This window comes from Choloepus didactylus, chromosome 4 (assembly GCF_015220235.1).
Source record: "Choloepus didactylus isolate mChoDid1 chromosome 4, mChoDid1.pri, whole genome shotgun sequence".
In the NCBI taxonomy this organism is placed as follows: domain Eukaryota; kingdom Metazoa; phylum Chordata; class Mammalia; order Pilosa; family Megalonychidae; genus Choloepus; species Choloepus didactylus.
The window spans coordinates 155975169-156000592 of NC_051310.1; the positions used below are offsets into that span (position 1 = coordinate 155975169).

The 25424-nt window shown below is 40.6% G+C and overlaps 1 gene segment (V, D, J or C); it reads left to right on the forward strand.

Moving 5' to 3' along the window:
- Positions 1 to 21530: 21530 nt before the first annotated feature.
- On the forward strand, positions 21531 to 22295 carry LOC119532952. The segment is given in 2 exon segments: positions 21531 to 21615; positions 21835 to 22295. Coding segments are annotated over 2 exon segments (510 nt in total).
- The last annotated feature ends 3129 nt before the right edge of the window (positions 22296 to 25424 follow it).

The window sequence follows — 25424 nt, forward strand, 5'->3', positions numbered from 1 at the left end:
CTCTTTGCATGGAGTATCTTTTCCATCCTTTTATTTTTAATGTGTTTCCCAAGACAGCATGGAATGGGATCTAGTTTTGTTGCTTTTTTCCACCAGTCCAATAATCTTTGTCTTTTGATTGTATTGTTTAAACCATTTTAATCTAGTATGTTTATCCATTAATGTTTTTATTGATACAATTGGATTTATGTATGTCATTTTACTTTTTGTTTTCCATATGTCTCAAATCTTCTTTGTTCCTCTGTTCCTACTTTACTACTTTCTGTGTATTAACTGAATATTACCTAATGTAGTATTCTAATTATTTTAATTGTTTTTCAATTTATTTTTTGCATTATTTTCCTTGTGATTGTTTTAAGGCTTACAATGTACATCTTAATTCATCATAATTCACTTCAGATTTGTGCTAACTGAATTCCAATGAGATATAGAAATGCTACTACTACATAGCTCTTTCTATTTTTTGTTCTATAATTGCTATTCATGTTACAACCATATATGTTGCAAATATACAGCTATACATTGTTCTAATTATTACTCTATGTCATTTCATGTCTTTTAAGAAACTGAGAGAAGGAAGGAGAGTGACTATGCATTTATGGAGTTTGTAATGTTAACCTTTTTACTATTTCTGGTTCTCTTCATTTTTTTCTGAGGATTCAATTTACCAGCTGGTGACATTTCTTTACTCCAATACAGTTTTGTTTCTGTCCTTCTCCATTGTGCTTTTATTGTCAAATATATCACATTTCTATATGTTATACAACAAACAATACAATTATGTACATATTGTTTTATGCAATAACTCTTTAAATCAGTTAACAGAAGGGAGAATTGTCCGGCGCCCTCTCGCTCGGTCCCACACGCCCTGTCCCCGGCCGGCGAGGAGAACAGAGGGAAAAGAGGGAGAGACACAGACAAACCAACACTTGAGGCACACAGCGGTAGTAAATGCAAGCCTTTTACTGGAGCCAGGAAGAAAACTTTCTCTGTTACATATTCCACGCGAGGCCTTACACCCCGTGGGAGAACAACCTCTATGCAGCCGTCAGGCACGGCTCCCTGTGGGCTGTCTCTCCGAGGCTAGCGCGGGCACTTTCTTATATACGATAGTTACAACCAATGTGCAGGCACTACGTAAGCGTGTACAATAGGCTAGCAGGCAGCCGCCGCCCTAAGCGTCATATGCGGAAACGGGATGCAGGCGCCATCTTGGCTCACTCGATGGGCGGGGGTAACTCGAGAGCAGGTCTCGGCGTGTCCAACAGGCCCTAACTCTAGAGCAGGTCGCGGCCCGTCCACTAGGCCCCAACCCGGGAAGCGGCTCTCCACATCTCCCCCTTTTTTATATATTTCACCCAGTGTCTCCATTGATGAGTGTACTCCCGTGGGCTTGAGTGACCCACTACATGTTTTGGTGCTTTGGGGAGTCTGGACTAGGCCCCTGCCATTTCACGGCAGAACCTCTGGCACCGACCAGAATGCTTACCTCATATAGAGACCGGAGAGCCCGTGAGCTGGAAACGACGTGACTCTCCCTACCGGACTTTGCCTTGTAACTGGGTAGTGATAGTTGGGACAGGAGAGTGGCATCCAGCGTCAAAGGCGTCACTAGGCGTCTCTGTGCAATGGCCAGAGCCCCGTGCGGCCGTCACCGGGCTCCCGCCTACGAGACTCGCCTGAGACAAAATTTGAGACTGCTGGAACTATCAGCTAAATCCGGGATATGGCTATGGACTCTGCCGCGAACCCTGCCCCAGAGTGCCCCACCCCGAAGGGGATCGATCAGTCGAGAGCCTGCTGTTCAATATGAGGGAGGAGTAAAGGGAATCAACGATAGTTCAGCGAGTCGGGGGCTCAGCAGTGACAAGGCGTCTTGTCGATTGTCGATGGCTTAGCTGCTGCGGGCTAGGTGAAGGAGTCACAGGCAGAGGAAGGTTCAAAGTCCAACAGTTCAGAGAAGCCGGAGCGCGGCGTCGGTGCGATGCTTTTGCGACCGAGAAAAGCCTCGTGGCCGTCGAGCCGACCGATGGCGACGAGGTCGCGGAGGATTGGCTGGTCCTCCGGAGCAGTGGTCATCAGAGGTGGCGAGTTGCTGGTAAAAGATAGCACCGGTCTGCTTCCTCACAAGTTGGACGATTCTGCGAATGATGCATGGTCCTAAAGCAAGAGCTAGAATAATTATTATTAGGGGGCCAAGAAAGGGAAGGATATATGGGAGGACGGGAGCGAAGAAACTGGACCAATAACTGGCAGCCTCACGATCTCTTTTACGTTTTTCCAGTCCTTCCCGGACCTTCTTTAGACTGTTCTCTGCAAGACCTGTGGTATTGGCATACACACAACACTCTTCCCCTAGGGCGGCACAGAGGCCTCCCTCTTTGAGGAGCAGAAGATCGAGGCCTCGGCGGTTTTGGAGCACCACCTCAGAGAGGGAATTAATAGAATTTTTAAGATGGGAAATAGCGTCTTGTAGGTGACGGATGTCCTCGTCGACAGCAGCCCGGAGATGAGTTAGGGCGAGACTGTGACTGGCTAATGCAGCAATCCCGGTACCAGCGCCTGCAAGACCTAGGAGGGTGGCAACCGTGAGGGCGGTGATGGGTTCTCGCTTTTGCAGCTTGGCAGGAACTGCAGTTGTTTCCAGGCGGAGGAAGAAGTCTTCCTCACTATGGTATAAGACCCTAGGGAGAAGGACAACTAGGAGGCAAGTTTCTTTATATTATTTGATGACATTCGTGCTGAGACAGGGGGTAAGTCCTGTAGAGGAGCAGAGCCATTGGGAGGAGTTGTGGGGAATAAGAAACTTGGCAGAGCTACTGGGAGACGAATAGCTGGCACAGGCTGTGAGATTGTGAGAGTTACTTGAACGAGGGCGGATGCACTTTCCTGTATAGGAGACTGAATGGAAAGTTAGGGGGACAGTAGAGGTATTCCAATTGCACTCCGAGGGGTTGTCTCCTGCACTTTCTGAAAAGGAGAAGTTGGAGGCGATGGGCTCATACAGTGAGGAAGTGGTGGAGAGGCAGAGCCAACAGGAGGAAGTAAAATTGGGGTAGGAGACATTTAGTGAGGTGAAGGCTGCCTGGATAAGGCTGAGGAGGGGAGAGGAATAATGAGAGGGGGGCAGAGAAGGTTTGGGTGGTGGTTTTGGCGTCGCGTTGCTTGCGGCTGAGGCGTGGCTGGCTCGAGCTGAGGTACGGGTGGTTGGAGCTGAGGTGCGGGTGGTTGGCTGTGAATTTCGGTTAATGACCTTATGGGGACCAATGGCAGAGGGGTTTTTTAGTACAGCCTCCTTTTTTACAAGAATAAGGGAACCTGGGTCGACTCCTTTCCAATAAATCCTAAAGCCCCAGGTTCGACCGAGTAACCAGGAGGGATCATTAGGAAGTTGCACACTGAGGTTTAAATGTGAGCAGGTACCTGTAGGTGCAATGTGGTGATGGCCTCCATAGATACCCCAGGTAATGGGTTCTTCAGGTGGTTTGCAGTTCAAGGGGGCCCATTTTAGAGTTAGGTAATGATCAGTGACGGAAGGCTTCCAATGAGTGGATAATGTTTCACATCCCCAGTATGCACAGTAATATTGGTTGGGAGAATTACAGTAAGATCTTCCAGAGTGCGAGGATGGGCACATGTAATATTGGGCTTGATTCCAACCAGTGGGGCGTACGGAAGGAGTGGGAAACAGATCAGTTGCGTTGACAAGAAAGGAAGGTCGTCCTGCCGTAACTTGGGTTTGTACAACTGTGGAATCCTCCCACCGCGCCAAGGTCCATTTCCAAGGTTGGTGGGGATTAGGATCAAAGATAGCGATACTTGGCTCACTAAGCATACTTTGCAGGAGAAAATGTAAGGTGGCAACTTTAAATGGCAGTAGGTACAACAAGGCCATACTAGAGGCTATAGGTTCTTCCCTGTTAAGGGAGACAAGCTAGCCAAGTGAAAAGCCCTACAATGCTCAAATATGTTATAGCAAGCAGGGATCTTTCTAACAGATTCCAATCTTTTGGGGCAACTGTTGCTAATCCGGCTGCAAACAGCGAAGCCAGAAGACCAATCAAGAAAAGCCAAAAGTAATTTAAGTGGTACTCCATACGATTAGTGATAGAATAAACCTGTAAGCAGGACTGCTTTCCACTTCCGGTTGTGTGCGGACTGGATGTCTCCGGATGGGTTATAGCACGAGTTATTGATGCGCTGGAAGAGAAAAGAAAAACATTTTTCTCAGGGAGAGACTTCTACCCTGGAAAGGTTATTATTAAGGGGAGCTTAATTTTGGATACTTGTGAAATTACAAGATGGCCAGCGTAAAATCTGGGGCATGGCTAAGGCCTTTAATTATAGCTTTAAAACCTAAGTAATGGTGGAGCAACACAGGGTTGTTTTCAAACAGAAAGCTCACCATGTGCTTTATATCAAAATCATATTTGAACCAGAGCCCTGATTCGAATTATGTCTCCTAAAGATTTTAAATGCTTCTAAATCAAATTAATATTATTTCAGAGCAAATTTTTCCTTTTCCACCTTATAGAGTTTCTTTTAATCCACAATCTTAAATTTTTATGCCGCTGCAAAATAAAATTATCAGCAAACAAAGATCTGTAAATTAAAAGAGTTCATCATTTTAGTACAGAGTGCATGCAGCTATATGATAAGATTCCTTTAAACTCTAAAGACAATCCACCAGGGAAAAACTTTCCAGTTGCATGTTATGGAAATGATTTGCACTGTGATAGTAAAATGAGGTTTTTGTTTTGTTTTATGTTATGTTTTAAAGACAATTCTAAATCATCTCTCTGGAAAGCAAGACCTCAAACTCTTTATCAGGACATTTCCTTCTCTTATGCAAATAGACAGTCCGAAGGCAGTGAGTCATCTCAATCGATTGTTCACAGTCAGCCACAGACCGATCTCCCTGCTCCACTCCCTCCCCCCTTCTCACTACCGCACCCGACCAGTCTTACATGGAGTCAAAAGTATGAGCAGACAAATACTGTTTTATTTACTAGTATAGGAAATTTTCTTAATAGTACAATTCAACAGCAAACTGAAAGACGTGGCTCCTTTGTCCAGATCAAATTTTTGTTTATATAATTTATATACTCAGCACCTCTTCTATATGGTTGTCATCATGAACTATGTTTCCCTGAGAATAAAATTATGTAGTCTTTCCTCAAAGCAGTACTATAACATGAATGTATTCATTTCAGTCAACAGCATTGAAATGCCTACTGTAAGAAAGGAGAGTTTCTCAAGTAACACATGGAACACAATTCTAAGAATGTGGCTGCCCTTAGCAGTGTGTTCTCAATGTCAAGGAAACATTGCCCAGGTGGGAGCTCCCATCTGCATCCAGTCCACCCTTTCTCGCCGGCTCTCTCTTCCTCTAAGTGCCTGGACCGCTGCACACACTCTCGCCTCCCGGGTGGCTCGCGGCCAACCCCCAGTTCAAGGATCGCGCGAACGGTCTCCCATATAGGGACTAAAGGTGGATTCAGACAAACGTTAGTCCGACGCGCCCAATCTATATCGTGACCAAACTTCAGCCAAGAAGGCAGACCGAGGCTGCCGGAGGAGGGAAACCAGGGGGCAAAAATTTCAACATCATTAAGAAACTTCTGTAGGGAGCTTTTCCTAACTGAAATACCCCTCTGCTTCAGGAGGGCTTTTAAAGGAGCTAACAAGGGTAAACTTTCAGACTGCCCCATGCTTGCAGTCGGCACTGTACTTTTAGCTAACAAAGATAAACTTTCAGACTGCCCCATGCTTGCAGTCGGCACTGTACTTTCAACCACTCGGAGAGCTCTTCCGAGTCCCCGGGACCGCCTGAGAATCCACGGGCCCTGACTCTCACGTAAAAGGAGCACTCACCTTCTCGCGCTGGCCGGGCGCAGGAAGTCCGCTGTCCACCACCAGCTCAGCTGGTCAGAGCTTGGTCGAGTATTCGATGCCCCGTACGGGCCACCACTTGTCCGGCGCCCTCTCGCTCGGTCCCACACGCCCTGTCCCCGGCCGGCGAGGAGAACAGAGGGAAAAGAGGGAGAGACACAGACAAACCAACACTTGAGGCACACAGCGGTAGTAAATGCAAGCCTTTTACTGGAGCCAGGAAGAAAACTTTCTCTGTTACATATTCCACGCGAGGCCTTACACCCCGTGGGAGAACAACCTCTATGCGGCCGTCAGGCACGGCTCCCTGTGGGCTGTCTCTCCGAGGCTAGCGCGGGCACTTTCTTATATACGATAGTTACAACCAATGTGCAGGCACTACGTAAGCGTGTACAATAGGCTAGCAGGCAGCCGCCGCTCTAAGCGTCATATGCGGAAACGGGATGCAGGCGCCATCTTGGCTCACTCGATGGGCGGGGGTAACTCGAGAGCAGGTCTCGGCGTGTCCAACAGGCCCTAACTCTAGAGCAGGTCGCGGCCCGTCCACTAGGCCCCAACCCGGGAAGCGGCTCTCCACAGAGAATAAATATGCAATTACATTGTTTTTTATAATTACCTAAATAATTGACTTTACTGGTGCTCTTTGTATTTTGTGTGTATATGAATTACTGTCTGGGGTCAATTGTCTTCAGCCTGAAGAACTTCCTTTATTATTTCCTATAAGGCAGGCCTGCTAGCGATGGATTGTCTCAATTTTTATTTATCTGGGAATGCCTTTATTTCACCTTCATTTTGAAATAACTTTTCCTGAATATAAGATTCTTGATTGGTGGTCTTTTTCTTTCAGAACTCTGTGTTCGTGCTGCATGGGTTTTGATGAGAAATCAGCAATTAATCTTATTGTGTTCCCTTGTATGTGAAGATTTGTTTATTTTTCACTGCTTTAAATATTTTCTCTTTGTCTTCAACTGATGTGTCTGGGTGTGGATCTCTATCCAATTATCTTACTTGGAATTCCTTGAACTCTGAGGTGAGTAGAATAATGTTTTTCATCAAATCAAGAAAGATCCCAGCCATCATTTCCTTGAAATTTTTTTCCTCCTCTCTTTCTCTTCTCTCTTTCTAGTTTTCCCATTATGCTTATGTTGGTGTGCTTAGTGGTGAACCCCACTGTTTAATTCTCTCTTCATTTTTCCTCACTCTTTATTCTTTCTGTTCTTCAGATTGCGTAATCTCTATGGATCTCTCTTTGAGTTCACTGATTCTTTCTTTTGCAAGTTCAAAAATACTGTTGAACCTTTCTAGTGAATTTTTCATTCTGGTTATTATACTTCTCAACTCCAGAATTTCCATTTTGTTCTGTTTTAAAGATAATTTCTACCTTTTTATAGGTATTCTTTACTTGATATACTGTTCTCATGACATCTGTTCTTTCAGCATGGTTTCCCTTAGTTCTTTGAACGTGTTTGAAATAGCTGCTTTGACATCTTTGTCTGCTAAGTCCAACTTCTGAATCTCTCAAAGACAGTTTCTGTAAACCAGCAAAAATCAGTCCTTTGCTAAGCTGTTAACAGCAAAGCACACAGAGGTGAGCAGATGGGCATAGAGAACCAGTAGGAGGTTTCTGAGGGGCTTGAGTGGCACACCAACAATGTCTCATACATCCACTGTAACTTTTATTCTTTGAACCAGTTCTTCTGCAGTTGATATTTGTTGTTCTTACTGTTTATATTTGTCTCTGAATTTCTTTGCCTATTTGACTAACCCTTACCCTCAACTTTTCCTGAACGTGGCTGCACATCTCTTCCCTCAGCACCACCCATTGTCACCCTCAAACATTCCTGCTCCCTGAATGAGAAAGGGTATTTCTTATTCCTGTTTCTAAGTTTTCTCCACAGGACCAGTGTTGCCTCCCTGAACTATCCTTCAGGTCTCCAGTTCTCTGACCCCAGTTATCCCATCTTTCATTCACTAATTTTCAAGCAGCATGCTCATCATCTAGAGGCTACAGACTGTTTTTTACCTTTTCAGATGAAATATGGGAAGAAATTATCATGTGATTGTAATGGCATCAGAAGAAAGAGGCCATTTGTGATACTTATGCATATGAAATAAAAGAAAGAATATGCCTATGTCCCAAATCTGTACATGTTTATAAAATTTACTTTTTTTACTTCAACTCTTCTCAAAAAAATAGGGAGTACCTTGAATGTTAGTCATGGATCCATACCTCACTAGCTGGTGAGGTGGGGGCTTCAAATATGTGATGAATAGAGCATAGTAAAAGAAGAGGCAGGAGGGGATCCCTGACTGCTTTGGCTAACAGTAGCTTTTGGCTGGAATGAGGCAGGGATGAAGGGAAGCAATCCTTGAATGAGGAAGTGGAGGAAGAGGCTGAAAGTCTTAGAGGACCTCTGTTAACACTAAGAGGACTCCTGGACTGCGAGTGAGGCCCCGTAACCCCACAGAGACAACTGATCACTCCTTCTGCTTTTGTTATACAACTATTTATCTAAGGGGCTTTGGAAGATCACCCAGCTTATCCCACTTGGCAGCCAATGTAAGCTTTCCTACTCCAGACCCATCAGCCTAGGATCCAGTCAGGCTGTGAGTAAGATGCCCTCTGTAAAGTGGAAATTCATAGCTCCTTAATCCTCAAACTTTTTTCTTTATTATCAGGCAGGGTTGAGTTTCTGGATGGCCAAATTCAACAGTAGTAAATCTCTAATTTTAATTACATTAGTGACCTCAGGTAGCCACACTCTACAAGGTGAGCAAACATCATTTCTTCACTCATCCTCTACCCCTCTCCCTTCCTCTTCCTCCTGCACACATGCATAGTTTATGACTTACTCCAGGGACAAAGTGATTTCCACAAATAAGTTTCTATAGGGAGAGAAGATTAGGACAGGGCATTAAAATAAGAAAGGCTATGATTAGACTTTTATTTTAATTAATAAGAACTTGATATCAATAATGGTTTGTTTTTCTACCAATTGATTTTCTATCAAAAACAAATTCTCCTACAACTTACTAGAAGGCTACAATTCTGTATGGTCCTTCTCTCCCTCCTGTGGCTTTATTTAACAATAACACCATTTAACAGCTATATATTAAGTGGCTACAATTTTCAGGGCACTATTCTTAGTGCTGGGAGTAGACCAGTGGTGAAACTTTATTAATACTGCAAATGAGTAAAAACAATTTAAGCAAAAATAGATTAGATAGATGATAGAGGGATGGATAGATAGATAGGCAGACAGATGGAAAAAAATCAACCTAGTTATCTAAGATTCAGAAAATCATTCGAACTTGTTTTCTTAATCAGATATGGGAACTCTTGGGTCATGGTTGCAAAGTGTCTTCCAATTCCTTTTTATAATACTTCTAGTTTTACTTTTGGGGCATGGCTCTGTGGGATCTTAAATGGACCTGGGTAGTCATTGTCCCAAAAGATGATTCAAAAGTAATTCAAAGACAATAAACTCATGATGATCAAGGTGTAAACTAAAAATCAGATCTCTTCTGGCCAAACCTCTTCAAGAACAATCAATAACATTGGAGAAGATCGGGACAGTCCTTAAAAGTCTCTCCTCCAGCTTTGACTAATTGAGAACCAAAAGGGTGCAGGGGAAACTGGAAAAAAATTGTTCCCCCAGACTTAGGAAAAGATGGGTTGTTCTGTAACAAGTAGCCACCAGCACCAGTTTACATGTTCAACTGATCAATGACTACTCACACAGTGAATACACCTTTGCAAACCAACCAATCAACGTCAGCCCTTGGTTTCTGAAAATCAGCCAATCAGGAATGGACTCATGCCAGTGAATACATCTCTGAGTGGCAACCAGTCAAACAACAGTTTCATCCAAGTAAGACTGTGCTTCAGTAGATGATGTCAACTCATTTACATCTCTGAAAGTTCACCAATCCTTGAATTCCACCCTTCTCCAAAATCCAATATAAAATCACCCATCTATTTTACTCTGACCTATATAACTCTCCCTTATTATTGTAAACAATAAACTCTGTTTTGTCTTTTTATTTCAGATATTGGGTAGTGGTCTCATCCTTTGACAGCTATCAAGGTATACTTTCTTGGGGGAAATCTGGACTTAGGCAACTTTTCTCACTATTTTTCTCCTATACTCACAACAAACAGCATCAAGTATATGTATTCTTTTTAGAAACTCAACATTAGTAGTAGTTGGCATGCTGTGGGAACTTATGAAATCATCAACATTTATGATTGGGGAAAACGCATTTTCTTTTGTAGCTTATTCCAGACAGAATCATCATGTTTACTGCTCTGTATATCTGCTGATTCCAAAGGCAGTTTTTGCAAAGCAGTTGTGGATTACTTTTAGGATGATTTCTGCCACATAGTAACAAGATTCATTATATCAAGAACATGCCATATTTAAAAATATATGTACTAGAAATATTCCTTCTTATTTCACATAAGATACCAAATGCTCCAAGCATACAAATTTTAAGTGATTAAATATGCCTTCACCCAGCTACTGCATATATACAATGGTTTTGGAAACCAAAAAGGACGTCCACATATTTTAACATAAATCCCCAACTACTTTGGACCACACATTTATCACTCAGAGAAAGAATGATACTATCTGGTAAGCCATTCTTCTCTCCAAACATAAGAAGCACTCCCTAAACAACTTCCCAGGCATCAGTGAATTTAGCTTTATACATACAGGAAATATGCAAATATAAAGGGGATTTTCAAATTTCCCTTCAAATATTTCTCCATTCTTATTATTAACAGCACCATAGCAAGTGAGATGTTCTCTCTACATATGTATGTATATATGTATGTGTGTGTATGTGCTTGTATGCTCACACATGTATATAGCATAATGAAAAACTTGCCTGGTCTTTGTCCCCATTTTCTGGGGGAAATAACCTCTAAACCTTTGGAATTTCCTGTGTTAGGAGAGTGTTTTGTTGTTCATGGTGGGTCCAGGACCACACCTAATGGCTATAAGCTGGGACCAGCCACACCTGCCGTCTTGGGGGGTGGGGGGTGAGGGGTCCACCACACTAGAAAGACCAACCAAGTGAGTAGGAGGTTGGGGCTTTGTCTCACATCACATCAGCCCACGTCAGCCCACATCAGCCCACCACCCCGATCTCTGGGAGGGAAGGGGGCCTAGACATTGAGTTAAGCCACATGGGCACTGATTCCGTCAATCACGCCTACATAATGAGACCCCACATAAACTCTGGATACTTGAAGCTCCAGAGAGCTTCCATGATCTATAAGACACATCTCTGTGGTTGGAGGGTGAAACATCTTGACTCCACAGGAAGAGAACATGGAAGCTTGAGTCTGAGACCCTTCCAGACCTCACCCTCTGCATCTCTTCTTTCGGCTTCTTCTGACTTGTATCTATTATTATAATAAAGCTATAATTGTAACTATCGTGCTTTCAGTGAGTTCTATAAATTATTCTAGTGAATTATCAAACCTGAGTGGCGGGGAACCCCAGAATTTGTAGACAGTTTGTCAGAAGGGTGGGTGGCCTGGACCCCTGGACTTGCAACCAGTACCTGAAGGGCAATCTATGTAGGATTCCTCTTAACCTGTGGAGTGTGGCTTAATGTGGGTAGTTAGTGACAGAACTGAATTGGCTAACTTATCTGCAGTCTTTGCAGTTGGTGCAGAAGCTGTTGTGGAAATAGCAGTTTCTGATTTAAGTGTTGATATATTTTCTCTCTATATCTTTCCCACCAGGGAAATGCTTTTCCCTATGAACTAATATGTAGTTTGGCCAAAGATTAGTGCTAATTTCTGCATGTTTATTCAGAATAGATCCATTGCTTTTAAGACAGATTTTAGCAGACAAAAGTTTCTGAGGAAGCTTTACATTTAGTGTAATGGCATAATGTTGTGGCAATGACAACACTTGACCTCTATCCCCATGTGAACTGCAGTTTTATTAGTCTTTTCTTTTAAAAAGCAATAATGTCAGAAGCAGAAATTCTATTTGTTCTGGACCAGCAAGTTTATTCAAGTATCTCATTTTTTAAGTTGACTTGGTTTGCTCCTCTCATTCTTTTTCTTTTATAAATTTTGCCTCGTTTTACCAGATTTCTTTCTACCCTGTTCTAGTCAAGAAATATACATTATATTGGCAAAAGATTTTCAAAGTCTTTGGCCATTTTAGTTTTTTATTTTTCTTTTTTCCAGTATACAGATAATGTTTAGCTTTCAAGGAATTGGGAAAGTACTAGATTTTTTCTTAAGGCTATGCCTTTCAGTCTATGTATGAAACATAATAGAAATAAATTCACATGCTTAACAGAATATTCTCGTTAAGTTTGACATAGCAGCTTGGTACAGGTGATACAATTTAATACTGATTAAATGGCTAATTATCTTAGGTCTAGAATACCAAAGTTGACATCAAATTTCAAAGGAAGGGCCACTCTGAATTCTTGGAACCACCAAGACAAATGACACTCTCCTTTTTAAAGGAAAACTAAATACTTTGCCACAGATGATGCTGTTGTGTTATATGGTAATGAAACAATTAGTTCTTAATTTATAAAAAGATGAAATGGGGGAGAACTATTTTGAAATTCTACTCATTTTAATTCAGATGGGAATTTTAGAATACTTCAAAATAAAAATCTTAAGCATGAATCCAGGTATGCCATTTGTGTTAACTCACTTCTTTAATTAGATAGTAACCAATCTAAATGCTAGAGGCATGCAAGTTTGTGTTGGACTCTTCTGTCTTATCTCATTCTCAAATGTTCAGGATTCAAATCCCTAAAGATTTATTCAGCATTTAACCAATTATTTTACAAGGGTGGGAGGTGAGAATGTTTCTTACTTTTGTTTTAAATCACTTTTATAAAAGGCGATTAGCTGGCACACTCTGCTACATCTTCCCCGGCCTCTAAGTCTCCCTTAGTGATAATTTATCCCTACACTGGCAGGTATAAAAGGAGACTTCTGTGTCCAGGTCATACTGGAAGTCCTGATCCCTTCCTTATTGTGAAACACTGACAGTGTGACCAGGTCAACCAACTGGCCTCTGCCCCCACTGCCTTCTCTGTAATGCCACCCCCAGACACTGCCTCTTTCTTCCAACTCTGTGCAGTGTCAAAAACCCAGGCCATCCACAGGTGCTATGGCTTGCAATTTTATAGAGCGGAGAGAGGCAAGATGACCTGAAAAGATGACAATTTCTTAAGACCAGAGAGAGCTGAGGAAGCAGGTTATAAGATAATTGAGGGAAACCTCTTCTAGGCAGAGGGAATATTCAGTTGAAATCCCAAAGGTAGAAGTGGGTTAACATAATGGAGGTACAGAAATGTGGCCAGTGGAGATGGAGTGGAGCAAAGAGGGGAGGGAGCAGCAGGCAATACAATCAGCGAGGTAGCTGGGGACCAGATTGTGTAGAGGATTTTAGGCCTTTGTAAGGATTTTGGCTTTTGTTTGGAATAAAAGAAAAGCTGTTGGAGGGTTTTGCTTAGAAAGTTAAATTTACTCTCTTATGTTTAAAAATGAATAACTTTGCATTATTTTTATGAAGCCCAAGTTATCAATTGTTCCTTTTTTATGTTTCATGGCTTTTTTGTTGTTGTTGTTGTTATATGAAAACTTTGCCTATCTCAAATTCACAAAACTTTTCTTTTAAAAGTTTTATAGTTTTAGGTTTTACATTTAGGTCTATAATCTATCTCCAGTAACTTTGTGAATGTAGTAAGGTCAGTGTCATTTTTGTCCCTATAGATAGCTAGGTGATCCAGCATCCCACAAAGGCCATCAAATCCTCCTGAGACACATCTTAACAGAGAGCAGGAGAGGTTATTTCATGGTTGACCTCATCAAGGGAAAAATCTCCTTCCATCTGAAGAAATCATTGGCTCAAGAGGAAAACTCAGACACTTATTTCAGTGCATTTGATGCAGAGGTTGCCAAACATAAACTTTTAAGAAGCTGTAAAAAAATGTTCAGTGTAACCTCCTTATATTGACACAAGGGGGCAATGTTGTTTTAGAGATTAAAATGTGTCTTACATACACCTATTCATTATGTAGACATAGATTATCCTTGTAAATGATTATCTCATAATCTGCTTCAATTTATATCTATCAGTTATCTATCTATCTGTCCATCTATCTTCCTAAATAGTATCAGTTTATTCACAGTCAAATAGGAGAAATAACTTTGGAAGTCAAGACTTCTTTGGATGATACTCGTGGTCCTTCAAGGTCAGAGTCACACAAGCTTCTCTAATATAAATTTATATAGTTTCCAACCACACACAGTCCAACCTCTAGCCACGCTGAGTTAATCTGTGCCTAGGATTCCCCTTTTCCCACTCTTCTAACTGGGAAACCTACTTATATTTTAAGGCCCAGTTCAAGCATCTCCTCCTTCAAAAACCTCCTCTGACTGGGTTCAGAAGCAGAATTTCTTCATTCTTTTCTCTGTCACAATGTGTAGACACACAGATCATTTTGGTGGTTTTTATCTGTCTGAATTTGAGTGCTGTGACTGTGTAGACTGAATACTGGGATTGTGTCTCTTTCATGGATGAGATCCAACTACTGCCCATTTAGCAGGCACTTTTAAATGAATAAATGAAAAGAAAACTGCACAAAACAATCCCCCTTAAGGAATTACAGCAGAATAGGATTGGAGTGTAGATTGAGGAATGGGGATTCACATCAGTGTCTCCTGTTCAATGGTGGTGACACCACCAGTCACCTTTACTTGGATTTGAGATGGCATCAAATATTCATACAACACATTTCTTTCTGTGCTTCAGAAAAAAAATGTGCCATCTTACATTCTTTCAACTTCAATTATTTAAGGGAACAGATGACCCCTGTTTTTAGGGCTCTTCTGAATACATCCTCAGTTTCTGCCACCATGTCCTGGCTGTGTTAACCTCAGAAACCAAATTGATTCTTCATATGTCATCCATGAGGATAAAATGTGAAGGAAAAATATTGAATATTTGTTCAACCTCAGTATGAGTTACCAAAAATGCTGCCTTATTGAATTGCCACAGCCCCATATCTTCTGAAGCCTTGCACAGTTTTTCCATTCTCTCTTGTCCATTTGGAGATCAAAGCTCCTCCAGAACAGACAATTCCAGTATTTCCTAGATTTCCCCCAGATATATTCTTAAAACTATATTTTAGAAGAAATACAAAGAAGCTGAAATTGATTTTCTCCTATTATTTCTTAGGGTCATGAAAAATAAGGACACATCTAAAGATTATTATAAAATTTCAGTTCCCTAAGGATAAAAGGACCTTATCTTCTCTACATTCTGATCCATGACATTAGCTTGCAATGGAATATTATGCACATTATGTGCCCTGAATAACTTTAACTACTATCATTAATAATTTTTAAAAACTCATAAACATGCTGATTTTATAGCTTCATGAGAGTCTGTTTCTTCCAGCATCATAAATAAGGCATTTTGGAATATGTCCTCTCCATTGATATGTCCAGTTTTCCTAGTCTTCAATTCTTAATATTCTTGGGGGTGTGAGGAAAAGGCAGAGGGGGATTGGGGTTAGAGAAATTGCAAATAATCCTTTTCCAGGTTTAAGGAGGAATTTCTGATTCTCAATGAACATACTTTCAACAATGCTAAAATTGAACAAAATGGGAAAGTGCTTCTTTGACAGAAATAGTTTTAGGTGAAAGCATTTATGAAAGGGTGGGGCCTGTAACAGGATTAAAGTGGGCGTGAATTTAGAGTCAGAGTTCCAGCTGACTGGGGACACCAGAAGACTGCCTGTGCTGTTACTGATCTCTAGTTCTAGGAGGAATGGACAAGCTCCTGGGAGCATCATTTTTAATTCTGTGGCTTCATCTAGGCTGTGAGTTGTAGAGGAGGAACTCTAGGATTTATCTTTAATTTGGGGAATGAGAAAATCAGGGCACAGATGAACTCATGCAGGTAGAAAATTTAAGAAGGAAACAGACATTTGGGGACCTGATGACATCTTTATTATCTTTCTGTGCAGGGGTGAATGGCCAACAGAAGGGGAAGAGTGACCAGTCTCCAGTGAAGCAAAGTCCTCAATCTCTGACAGTCCAGGAAAGAAGAGTTGCAATTCTGAACTGTGCTTACAATAACGATGCATTTGACTACTTCCCATGGTATCGACAATACCCTGGTAAAGGTCCTGCATTACTGGTAGCCATACGTTCAGTTGCGAATAAAATAGAAGAGGGAAGATTTACAGTCTTCTTCAATAAAAGTGCCAGACATTTCTCTTTGCACATTATGCCTTCCCAGCCTGAAGACTCAGCCACCTACTTCTGTGCAGCAAGTGCACAGTGCTTTCCAGGCACCTGCAGCCCATACCCAAACCTACAACTGGGGCTAGAGGCAAACCCCACTCTGGGGGCTTAGACTGGCAGATATGTAGATTAGGTTTCATTTGTAAATAGAGGTACTGAAATAAATGTATAACTCAGCAGTGTGGCAGTATGCAAGAGTGGTTATTAAAGTAAATGAAGGAAACTTGACTTAACGAATGACTGAACTGTAATAAGATTTTCATAATGGTTAAGAATTTGAAATTGTCATAAATATCCAACCACTTGTGGAGCAACTGGGACTCATAATTTCGGTGGGAATGCAAATTTGCATGACCACATTGGAAAATTACTTGGCAGTTTCCTATAAATTATGCTTACCATATGACTCAGAAATTCCACTTCTAGGTATTTACCCAATAGAAGTGAAAACATATATCCACAGAAGGATTTTTGTATGTTCATTAGTTTTAGTCTCATAGCCCCAAACTGGAAACAACCCAAACATCCATTAATTGGTGAATATAAAAACAAATTGTGATATATTCATATAATGCAGCAATAAATGGGTTGAATTAGTGATACAGGTAACACATGGATGTATCTAAAATCTTCATGCTATATATAGGATGCACAAGACTACATGCAGTATAATTCCATTTATATGAAATTTGAGAAAAGACAAAGCTATTCTAAAGTGATAGAAAGCAGAGTAGTAGTTGCCTGGTGACAGAGATGAGAAGAGGGGATTGATGGCAAAGGGAAAAAGTAAACTTATGGGAATGATTGAAATGTTTCATGTCATGATTTTGGTGGCAGTTACAAGAGTGTATGCATTTGTCAAAACTCCTCAAACTATGTATTTAAATTGTGTGCATTTTATTCTACGTAAATTATATCTCAAAATAGTTGATTAAAAAATCAGACAGGACATAGCAATGCTGCTCCTAAGTATATATATCCCAAGAACTGAAAACACTTGTTCAATCAAAGTCTTGTACACTAATGTGTATAGCAGCACTATTCACAGCAGCCAAAAGGTGCAAACAACCCAAATGTCCATCAGTTGATGAATGAATAAACAATATGTGCCCTATCCATACAAGGGAATATTACTCATCCATAAAAATGAATGAAGTACTGGTACACGCTACAACATGGATGAACCTTGAAAATGTTGAAAGAAGCTAGACACAAAAGGTGACATTTTGTATGATTCTATTAATATGAAATATCCAGAATAGGCAAATCCATAGAGACGTTTAAAACAGATTAGTGGCTACCAGGGGCTAGGGGAGAGGGGAACAGAGAGTGACTGAAGGTATGAAGATTCTTTTGGGGTGATGAAATGTTCTGGAAATTGATAGTGGTAATAGTTGCACAAGATTGTGAATGTACTAATTGCACTAAATTGTACACTTTAAAAATGGTTATAATGGTGAATTGTATGTTATGTGAATTTTACGTCCATTAAAAAAATCAATCACAGGGAAAAAACACATTACATTCAAGAAAACAATAAAAATTATGGCTTAAATCTACCAAGAAGGAAAGGAGGACCAAAGTCAATGGAATGACATCTTTATAACTTTGAGGAAACAAAAAAATCTGCAAAATTAGTCTCTGTAAAAGTAAAAAAAAAAAACAAAAAAAAAAACTTAAAAATGAACATGAAATAAAGATAATTTCAGACACCATGCAGAGAAAATTAGTTACCAACAAACCTTCACTCCAAGAAATTTTAAAGAAAATTTATCCGGCAGGAAGGAAATGATTCCAAAAGAAAACTTAGATCTATACAAAGAAATAAAGACCACTGGCAATGGTAAATATAAAAAGTAAAATAAAAAAAAACAGAATGTTTTTTTCTCTTTCCTTAATCTCTTTAAAGGAAAGCTGTCTGTTTCAGGCAAAAATTATTAGCAATTCACCATGAGTTTTGTAATATACACGGGGATAAGACATATGACAACAAAAGCAATAAAGGTCTATTCCCAACAGACCACATAAACAAAAATAAAAGAAAACCCTTAATTTGTTTATGAATTCAAAGAGGTTTAACCAGAAATAAACAACCCAGACCCTTTACCCCTTGACAAAGCACACTATCTCAATACATAAAAAGAGAAAGAGGGGAAAAAAAAAATCAAACAAACTGGCTCAGCAATGGGAGAATTGTCCACAAGATGTCAGTGTACTTCCTTCTTTGGTAGATAGAAAAGTTGGGTAAGAAATGTGGAATGGTATTTACGTCTGATTGGAGTAGTTTTCATTGGGCAGAAATATGTAAGGATAAGACTATATAATACCTAGATTAGAAGGCCTTGTAGGCATCTGAGGAGATCCGTTGTCAGGATGCAACAGGAGGAGAATAGAGAAGTTCTGCAAACCTCAGTAGTGATTCTGTGGCTTCACAAAGTGATTGAGTTTGGAAATTTCTATAAAGGAACCAGGGAGAGTCAGAGGACAGTTTGCCAAAGAAGAGCTCAATTTATTTCATCTGGGTTTCCTTATGTCATGGTCAAGCAAAAATAAAACTTTTAGAGTTTGACAATTTGACATAAACTCTCTGATGCCATATGAATTGTCAACATAAAATGGAACAAAATTTTCAGTCCTTCAAGTCCAGGGAGAGAAATATTTTTATTTTGGACACATTGATACCATGAACAGTTTTTAATGCTTTCACTGATAGAACAGCATTTGGGGAGACATTTGGTCTTCCTGACAAATTCTAAATAGAATTGTAGAATTGCACTAAAAAAAGACAAATGCCCTCATGGTGACAGCTTGACAATATTTTAGAGGGCTCAGGGATTCTCTAAGATACACGTTTGCCTCTTTAAATGAATATGACTGAAATGCTGCTACCATTTGTCTCTCCAGTACACAACTGGAGAGACTACATAATCAGAAACCTATTTGAGAAGATGTTTTACTGTTGTAAAGTTATCAGTTCCCATAGTTTAGCTGGTAAGTAGGAAGGAAGGGAGGTGAGGAATTGTAGTTTGTCTCCTGCAGGGAAGCCAAGGATTGGTGAACACTTTTTACCTAAAATCAGACTGAGGCAAGACAGTAATAAAAACATGATTGAACATTTGCTATCACAGCCATGATTCATTATAAATTTATTTCAGATAAGCCCTTCAGGTTTTATCAAAGACTAATTCACTAAACTTGGAAGTTTTAAATGATTAATCTCCTTCCAACACCTCCTTCAATGTCAAGCTTTATGCTTGTCCTTTGCCAGATATAATCATTTGCCAATGAAGTCATAAGGAAAGGCAAAATAATGTTTAGGTTAAGCCAAATCTCCCAACCTGGGTGTCATAACACAGCCAAACGTGACCTCCCCAGAGACCGTATTTCAGAGGCAGCCCCACTCTGCAGCCAAGGAACCCTGCACCTGAACCACCAGGAACACAGAGCGGGGCCTTTCCAGCAAGGGGGGATCCTTCCTTCCTGCTGCTCCCCAGGCTGCTGTGGATGGTCATGACTCCATCTGTTTCATAGGAATAACTACACACCAGGTGAGCCGCTGCCTGTCAGCACCCAGAGGTGGAATGGGACAAGCAGAACAGATTCCTCAAACAATTAGAAACTCTCTTCCTTGCACCACTGATTTGATATATTATTTTGCACTGTTACAAAGAACAGGCGCTGCTTTAGAGACTGTCCATACTTTCCTTTATGGAGGTCTATTTGCATGTTAGTTCCTTTATATTAATTTGTCCATTACAACAATAAAACCAAATGGAAGACCAATACCTACATTCCACACAATCATGTATCTGTGTAACCAAAATTCAGCTACCAACTTCTTTGATGTTGACAGGTACTGTGCATGTGTAGCCTGATAGGAATCACATTCTGTGGGTATAGATTCTAGCATCGTGTTACAGACAGATCTGGCATGCTTGTGGTAACTATTACACAAAGAAGAAATACCCATTCAAAGAATTTAACAGCTAAGACTGAACAACTTTGGGTCATTGGGACAGAAAATGTGCTTTTAGGAAAATTCCAGGACACATGATCTGATAAGTAAAATTTTACTTGTGGAGGCAACAGGCTCAATGTGTTGATCCTCTTCAGAGTCAAATAAATAAAACTGAATGTCAGATTTTGAAACAGCATTAGTTTATTCATGCTACAATTTTATAAAAACACAAACAACTAAATAGATTCTAGAAGTCAGAAGGACTGATTTTATATCATTTGATTGTAAATACCTTTATGTATTGTGAAACTTAAGTAAAGCCCTAGAATTCAGGAATAAAGAAGAAAGAGCTACAGTCATTGGATTGGATAGGATCATATTTGTGAATTTTCCACTCCTTCCTCTGTTGATTTCTAGCTTCATTCTACTGAATGGAGACAGATTATATGACCTCATTTTTTTTTTAATTTATTGAGACTTGTTTTGTGACATAAAATGGTCTATCCTGGAGAATGATCGAGGTGCACTAGAGAGGAATGTATGTTCTGCTGCTGTTGGGTGAAGGGTTCTACATACACCTATTAGGTCTAGTTGGTTTACAGTGCCATTCAAGTCTTCTATTTCCTTACTGATCATCTGGCTAGATGTTCTATTCATTATTGAAACTGGTATGTTGAAACCTCTTACCATTAATGTTGAACCACCTAATTATCCCTTCAAATCTGTCAATATTTGCTTCATATAGTTTGGGGCTCTTCTTGTTGAATTGACCCCTTTATCAGTATTTAGTGATCTTTGTTCCTTGTAACAGTTTTTCACTTAAAGTCTATTTTATCTGATATTAGGGAAGATTGCTTTATTCTGAGAAAGTCAGGAATCTGTGAGGTTTTTGTTTATTTCATTAGATTCTGGATAGAGAGAAGTAAATATATGCAAAATGAGTGAATAATAAGCAGATTATCAGGAGGGTCCATGACTTGCAATTAGTTCTATTTTAAATGGGTCCCCAAAATTATTCCATTGAATAATTATCCATGTATGTCAACTGCTTCAATCCTAAATGTTATTTCATGTCTCTTATTAAGTACTGCCAAATTCATTTACTAGAGCACAGAAATTCTTTGCTGAATCTTTGAACTGTAAGTGTGAAATAGTGAGGCTGATGGATTTATCTCCTTTGGAAGTTTATAGACTATGGGAAAGACAAATAGGGAAAGTGAAAGTTTGAGCTGAACATGATTTTATTCTCATCTGTGAGTACACTGCACCTAAGGAACCCTATTTCCTGTCTGGCAGACTAGCGTCAGAACCCAGGGACTATGTATACTTACTGCCGGGCATGCAGAAACACTCAACTCTAAGCTTGTGGCAGAGAAAAACACATTGGTGTAGGGGAATATATGCCACATGCCACCTTCCAGCCTTCTGTGGGTATTCGTGGCCATCATCTACTCAGGTAGGGATGGTTCCAAATGTCGGTGAGATGTGAAGGATAAAAGATTGCATGTGGGCATGTTGGACATCAAATGGACTTGAGGAAGAAAGGGGGATGGGAGAAAAGCAAACATACTGCAATTTTAATTTGGTGTGTCATTGGGTTCTAAATTAGACTAATTCTTACAGTATTTTATTCACTACTTCAGAGGATCACCCTGTTCTCTGGTTTCCCCCACAGGAGCCAGCATGGCCCAGAAAGTTACTCAAGTCCAGTCAGTCATATCCATGCAAGAGGGGGCAGCAGTCACCGTGGACTGCCAGTATGAAACAAGTCGGAGTGACTACGCTATTTTATGGTACAAGCAACATTCCAGTACAGAGCTCGTTTTCCTTATTCTACAGAGATCTATTGACCATAATGCAAAGAATGGTCGCTATTCTATAAACTTCCAGAAACAAGATAAATCCATCAGCCTCATCATTTCACCCTTAGAACTCGAAGATTCAGCAATGTATTTCTGTGCTCTGTGGGAACACACAGTGCTTGAAATGATAGTGGAAGCTGAACAAAAACTCCAGAGCTCCATAAGAGAGGGCCCTCTGCTGCAGGGGAGAGCCAATATGCACACCTGCAGATTTCAGACAAGAAATGGTGGTCACTGCGGTTGCTTAATATGTGGTGTGGATCAGATGGTTTAATTCCAAGTAAAACCTCCCTATGTCTCATCTGAAAACAGGTGCCCAGGGCAACATTTTTTAAATACATTCTCAGTCTTGAATTTTTGACTTAAATACATCCTACAGAACATGAGTAAAGTTATTTACAGTTGACAAAACTTGCCCCATAATTTAAAGTGGCAGCTTCACTTACAGAACTTTACAGCACAAAACTAGGTCTAACTGCCCTATTTACATTTTACATCCAGAAAAGCCATGAAAATCCTTTCCTTTAGGTCAGTTAGGCTATAATCATAGAAGTAGAACCACTGTAAGAGATTAATTATAGGGTTTAGAATTTGTGAGGGCTATTTGAGACATCTATAAAAAGCGTTACCATCTGATATTGAGCCTGAAGTTACTGTGGGTCAGCTAAACCAGCATTTGGGAAGGAAAGCAGGAAGTGGACAAGAACATGGACAAACTGACTGGTAAGGAAAAATGGATCCCTGAGGACAACTGGAACCCACAAGGATAAATTGAAACTTGTTTCTCTCTCACCTCCTCAGTCTCTTGGTGGGGAGTGACCTACAGGAAAAGCGGATGTCATTTTCCTCATGCTACACACATGCTCAACCCAGAGAAGAGAAACTGAAGGAGGAGATCTGGTGGGAGCTGGAGGAATTGTGAGTTACCAACAAGACAAGCTAACAAGATAATCTGTTGATCAGTAGCAACATGTGTGAACTGCCACAGTGCCTAGAGCCCTGCACCAACCCGCAGAGCATAAAAAACATGGCTGCTACATCACACCAATCTTCCAAACCTTACACACATTCCTCTTGTGGCCAACTCTAACCTGAACTACACAGGAGAGCAAATTCTGTAAAGCATATTTCCAGCTTAGTTAGGTGGACCCAGTGCAAAGATGCCACAGTACTCCCTTGTCATCATGACATCCATATCACTTCTTTTAAAACTTAACTTCCAAATAAAGACAATAGCAAAATCATGCTTCCCTCCTAACAGGTTGTTAACTATTTCTCATTCAACCAAAAACATGCTAACCCTCTCCCCTACAGAGGATGCAAAGTCTGCTTATCCATTTTCAGGGGCTGCTCTTTCCCCTTTAGCTGAGTCACATTCCTCATTTGATGTTCTGTTGTTTAACTACTAAGATCTTAGATTTAATTTTATTAGACCACATGTAGGTAAATAGGGCAGGAAAGTAAAAAAAATTACTCAATCCACAAATATAAAAATATGAAAACAAGGAACAAATTTTCACAACTATCACACTCCTTATTTCTGCGAATGGTCACATTACTTTAGCCGACTATTCTAAGTACCTCTTCTATGACCTGTTTCATAATCCCTTTGCTCTCAGCAAGCACCTCCACTCATTGCTACACTTGACTTGCTATAAAACTAGCTCCTTAGGAGCACTGCTGTGTGGAATACCATGAAGCTGAATGGGAGGTGCGTAAGTCCACTACATGTGCTTTTGGCAGAAGCACTGCAGGCATGGAAAGCAAATCCATATCCAGAGTGTCCATCCCTCCAGACAATGATCAGAGAAAGATGATGGATAGGGGTGGAGGTGGGGGACCAACATTGAGAATGATGCCAACTTCTCACCAGAAACAATTGAAGTAAAAAATGATAGAAAGACATTGTTTTTCATGGTGCAATCTTTTCTCCATCTATTTTTTTTTTTATTGAGATTTATTCACATACCATATGTTCTAGTTTGCTAATACTGCTGGGATGCAAAACACCAGAAATTTATCAGCTTTTATAAAGGGGGTTTTTTGGGTTACCAAGTTACAGTCTTAAGGCCATGAAGTTTCCAAGGTTAGTCATCAACAATTGGGTACCTTCACTGGAGGATGGCCAATGGTGTCTGAAATACTTCTCTTAGCTGGGAAGGCACGTGGCTGATGTCTGCTCCAAAGTTCTCTTTTCAAAATGTTTCCTACCTGGACATTCCTCTCTAGGCTGCAGTTCCTCAAAAAATGTCACACTCAGTTGCTCTTGGGATATTTGTCCTCTCTTAGCTTCTCCAGAGCAAGAGTATGCTTCCAACAGCCATCTTCGAGCTGTCTCTCATCTGCAGCTACTCTCTCAGCTTCTGTGCATTATTCAAAGTGCCCCTCTTGGCTGTAGCAAGCTCACTCCTGACTGAGCTTATATACTGCTCCAGTAATCAAGGCCCATACTGAATGGGTGGGGCCATGCCTCCATGGAAATTATCTCATCAGTTATCACCTACAGCTGGGTGGGTCACCTATCCATGGAAACACTCAAAGGATTCCAATCTAATCAGCACTAAACTATCTGCCCTACAAAGATTGCTTCAAAGAATATGGCTTTTTCTGGAGGACATAATACATTCAAACTAGCACACCATACGATCATCCATAGTATGCAATCAAATGATCACATTACCATGATATAGTTGTTCATTCATCACCCCATTCTATTTTTTTTTAACATTTTGCTTGTACCATAAAAAGTGAAACTAAGAATAAAAAAAATAAGAGTAAAAAAGGAATACCCAAATTGTACCCTCCCCCCCACCACTGCATTTTTCCTTTAGTTTTTTTGCCCCCATTTTTCTACTCATCCATCCAGACACTGGATAAAGGGGAGTATGATCCACAAGGCTTTCACAATCACATTGTCACCCCTCATAAGCTACATACTTACACAATTGTCTTCAAGATTCAAGGCCGCTGGCTTGTAGTTTGATAATTTCAGGTATTTACTAGTAGCTATTCCAATTCATTAAAACCTAAAAACAGTCATCTATCTTGTGCATAAGAGTGCCCACCAGAGTGACCTCTCGGCTCCATTTGGAATCTCTCCACCACTGAAACTTATTTCATTTCACTCCACATTCCCCTTTTGGTCAAGAAGATGGTCTTCATCCCATGATGCTGGATCTAGATTCCTCCCCAGAAGTCATATTCCACATTGCCAGGGAGATTTACACCCCTGGGTGTCAGATCCCACGTGGAGGGGAGGGCAGTGATTTCACCTGCCAAGTTGGCTTAGCTAGAGGGAGAGGGCCACATGTGAGCAACAAAGAGGGCTTCAGGGGGAGACTCTTAGGCACACTTGTAAGCAGGCCTAGCCTCTCCTTTGCAGTAACAGGCTTCTTAAGGACAA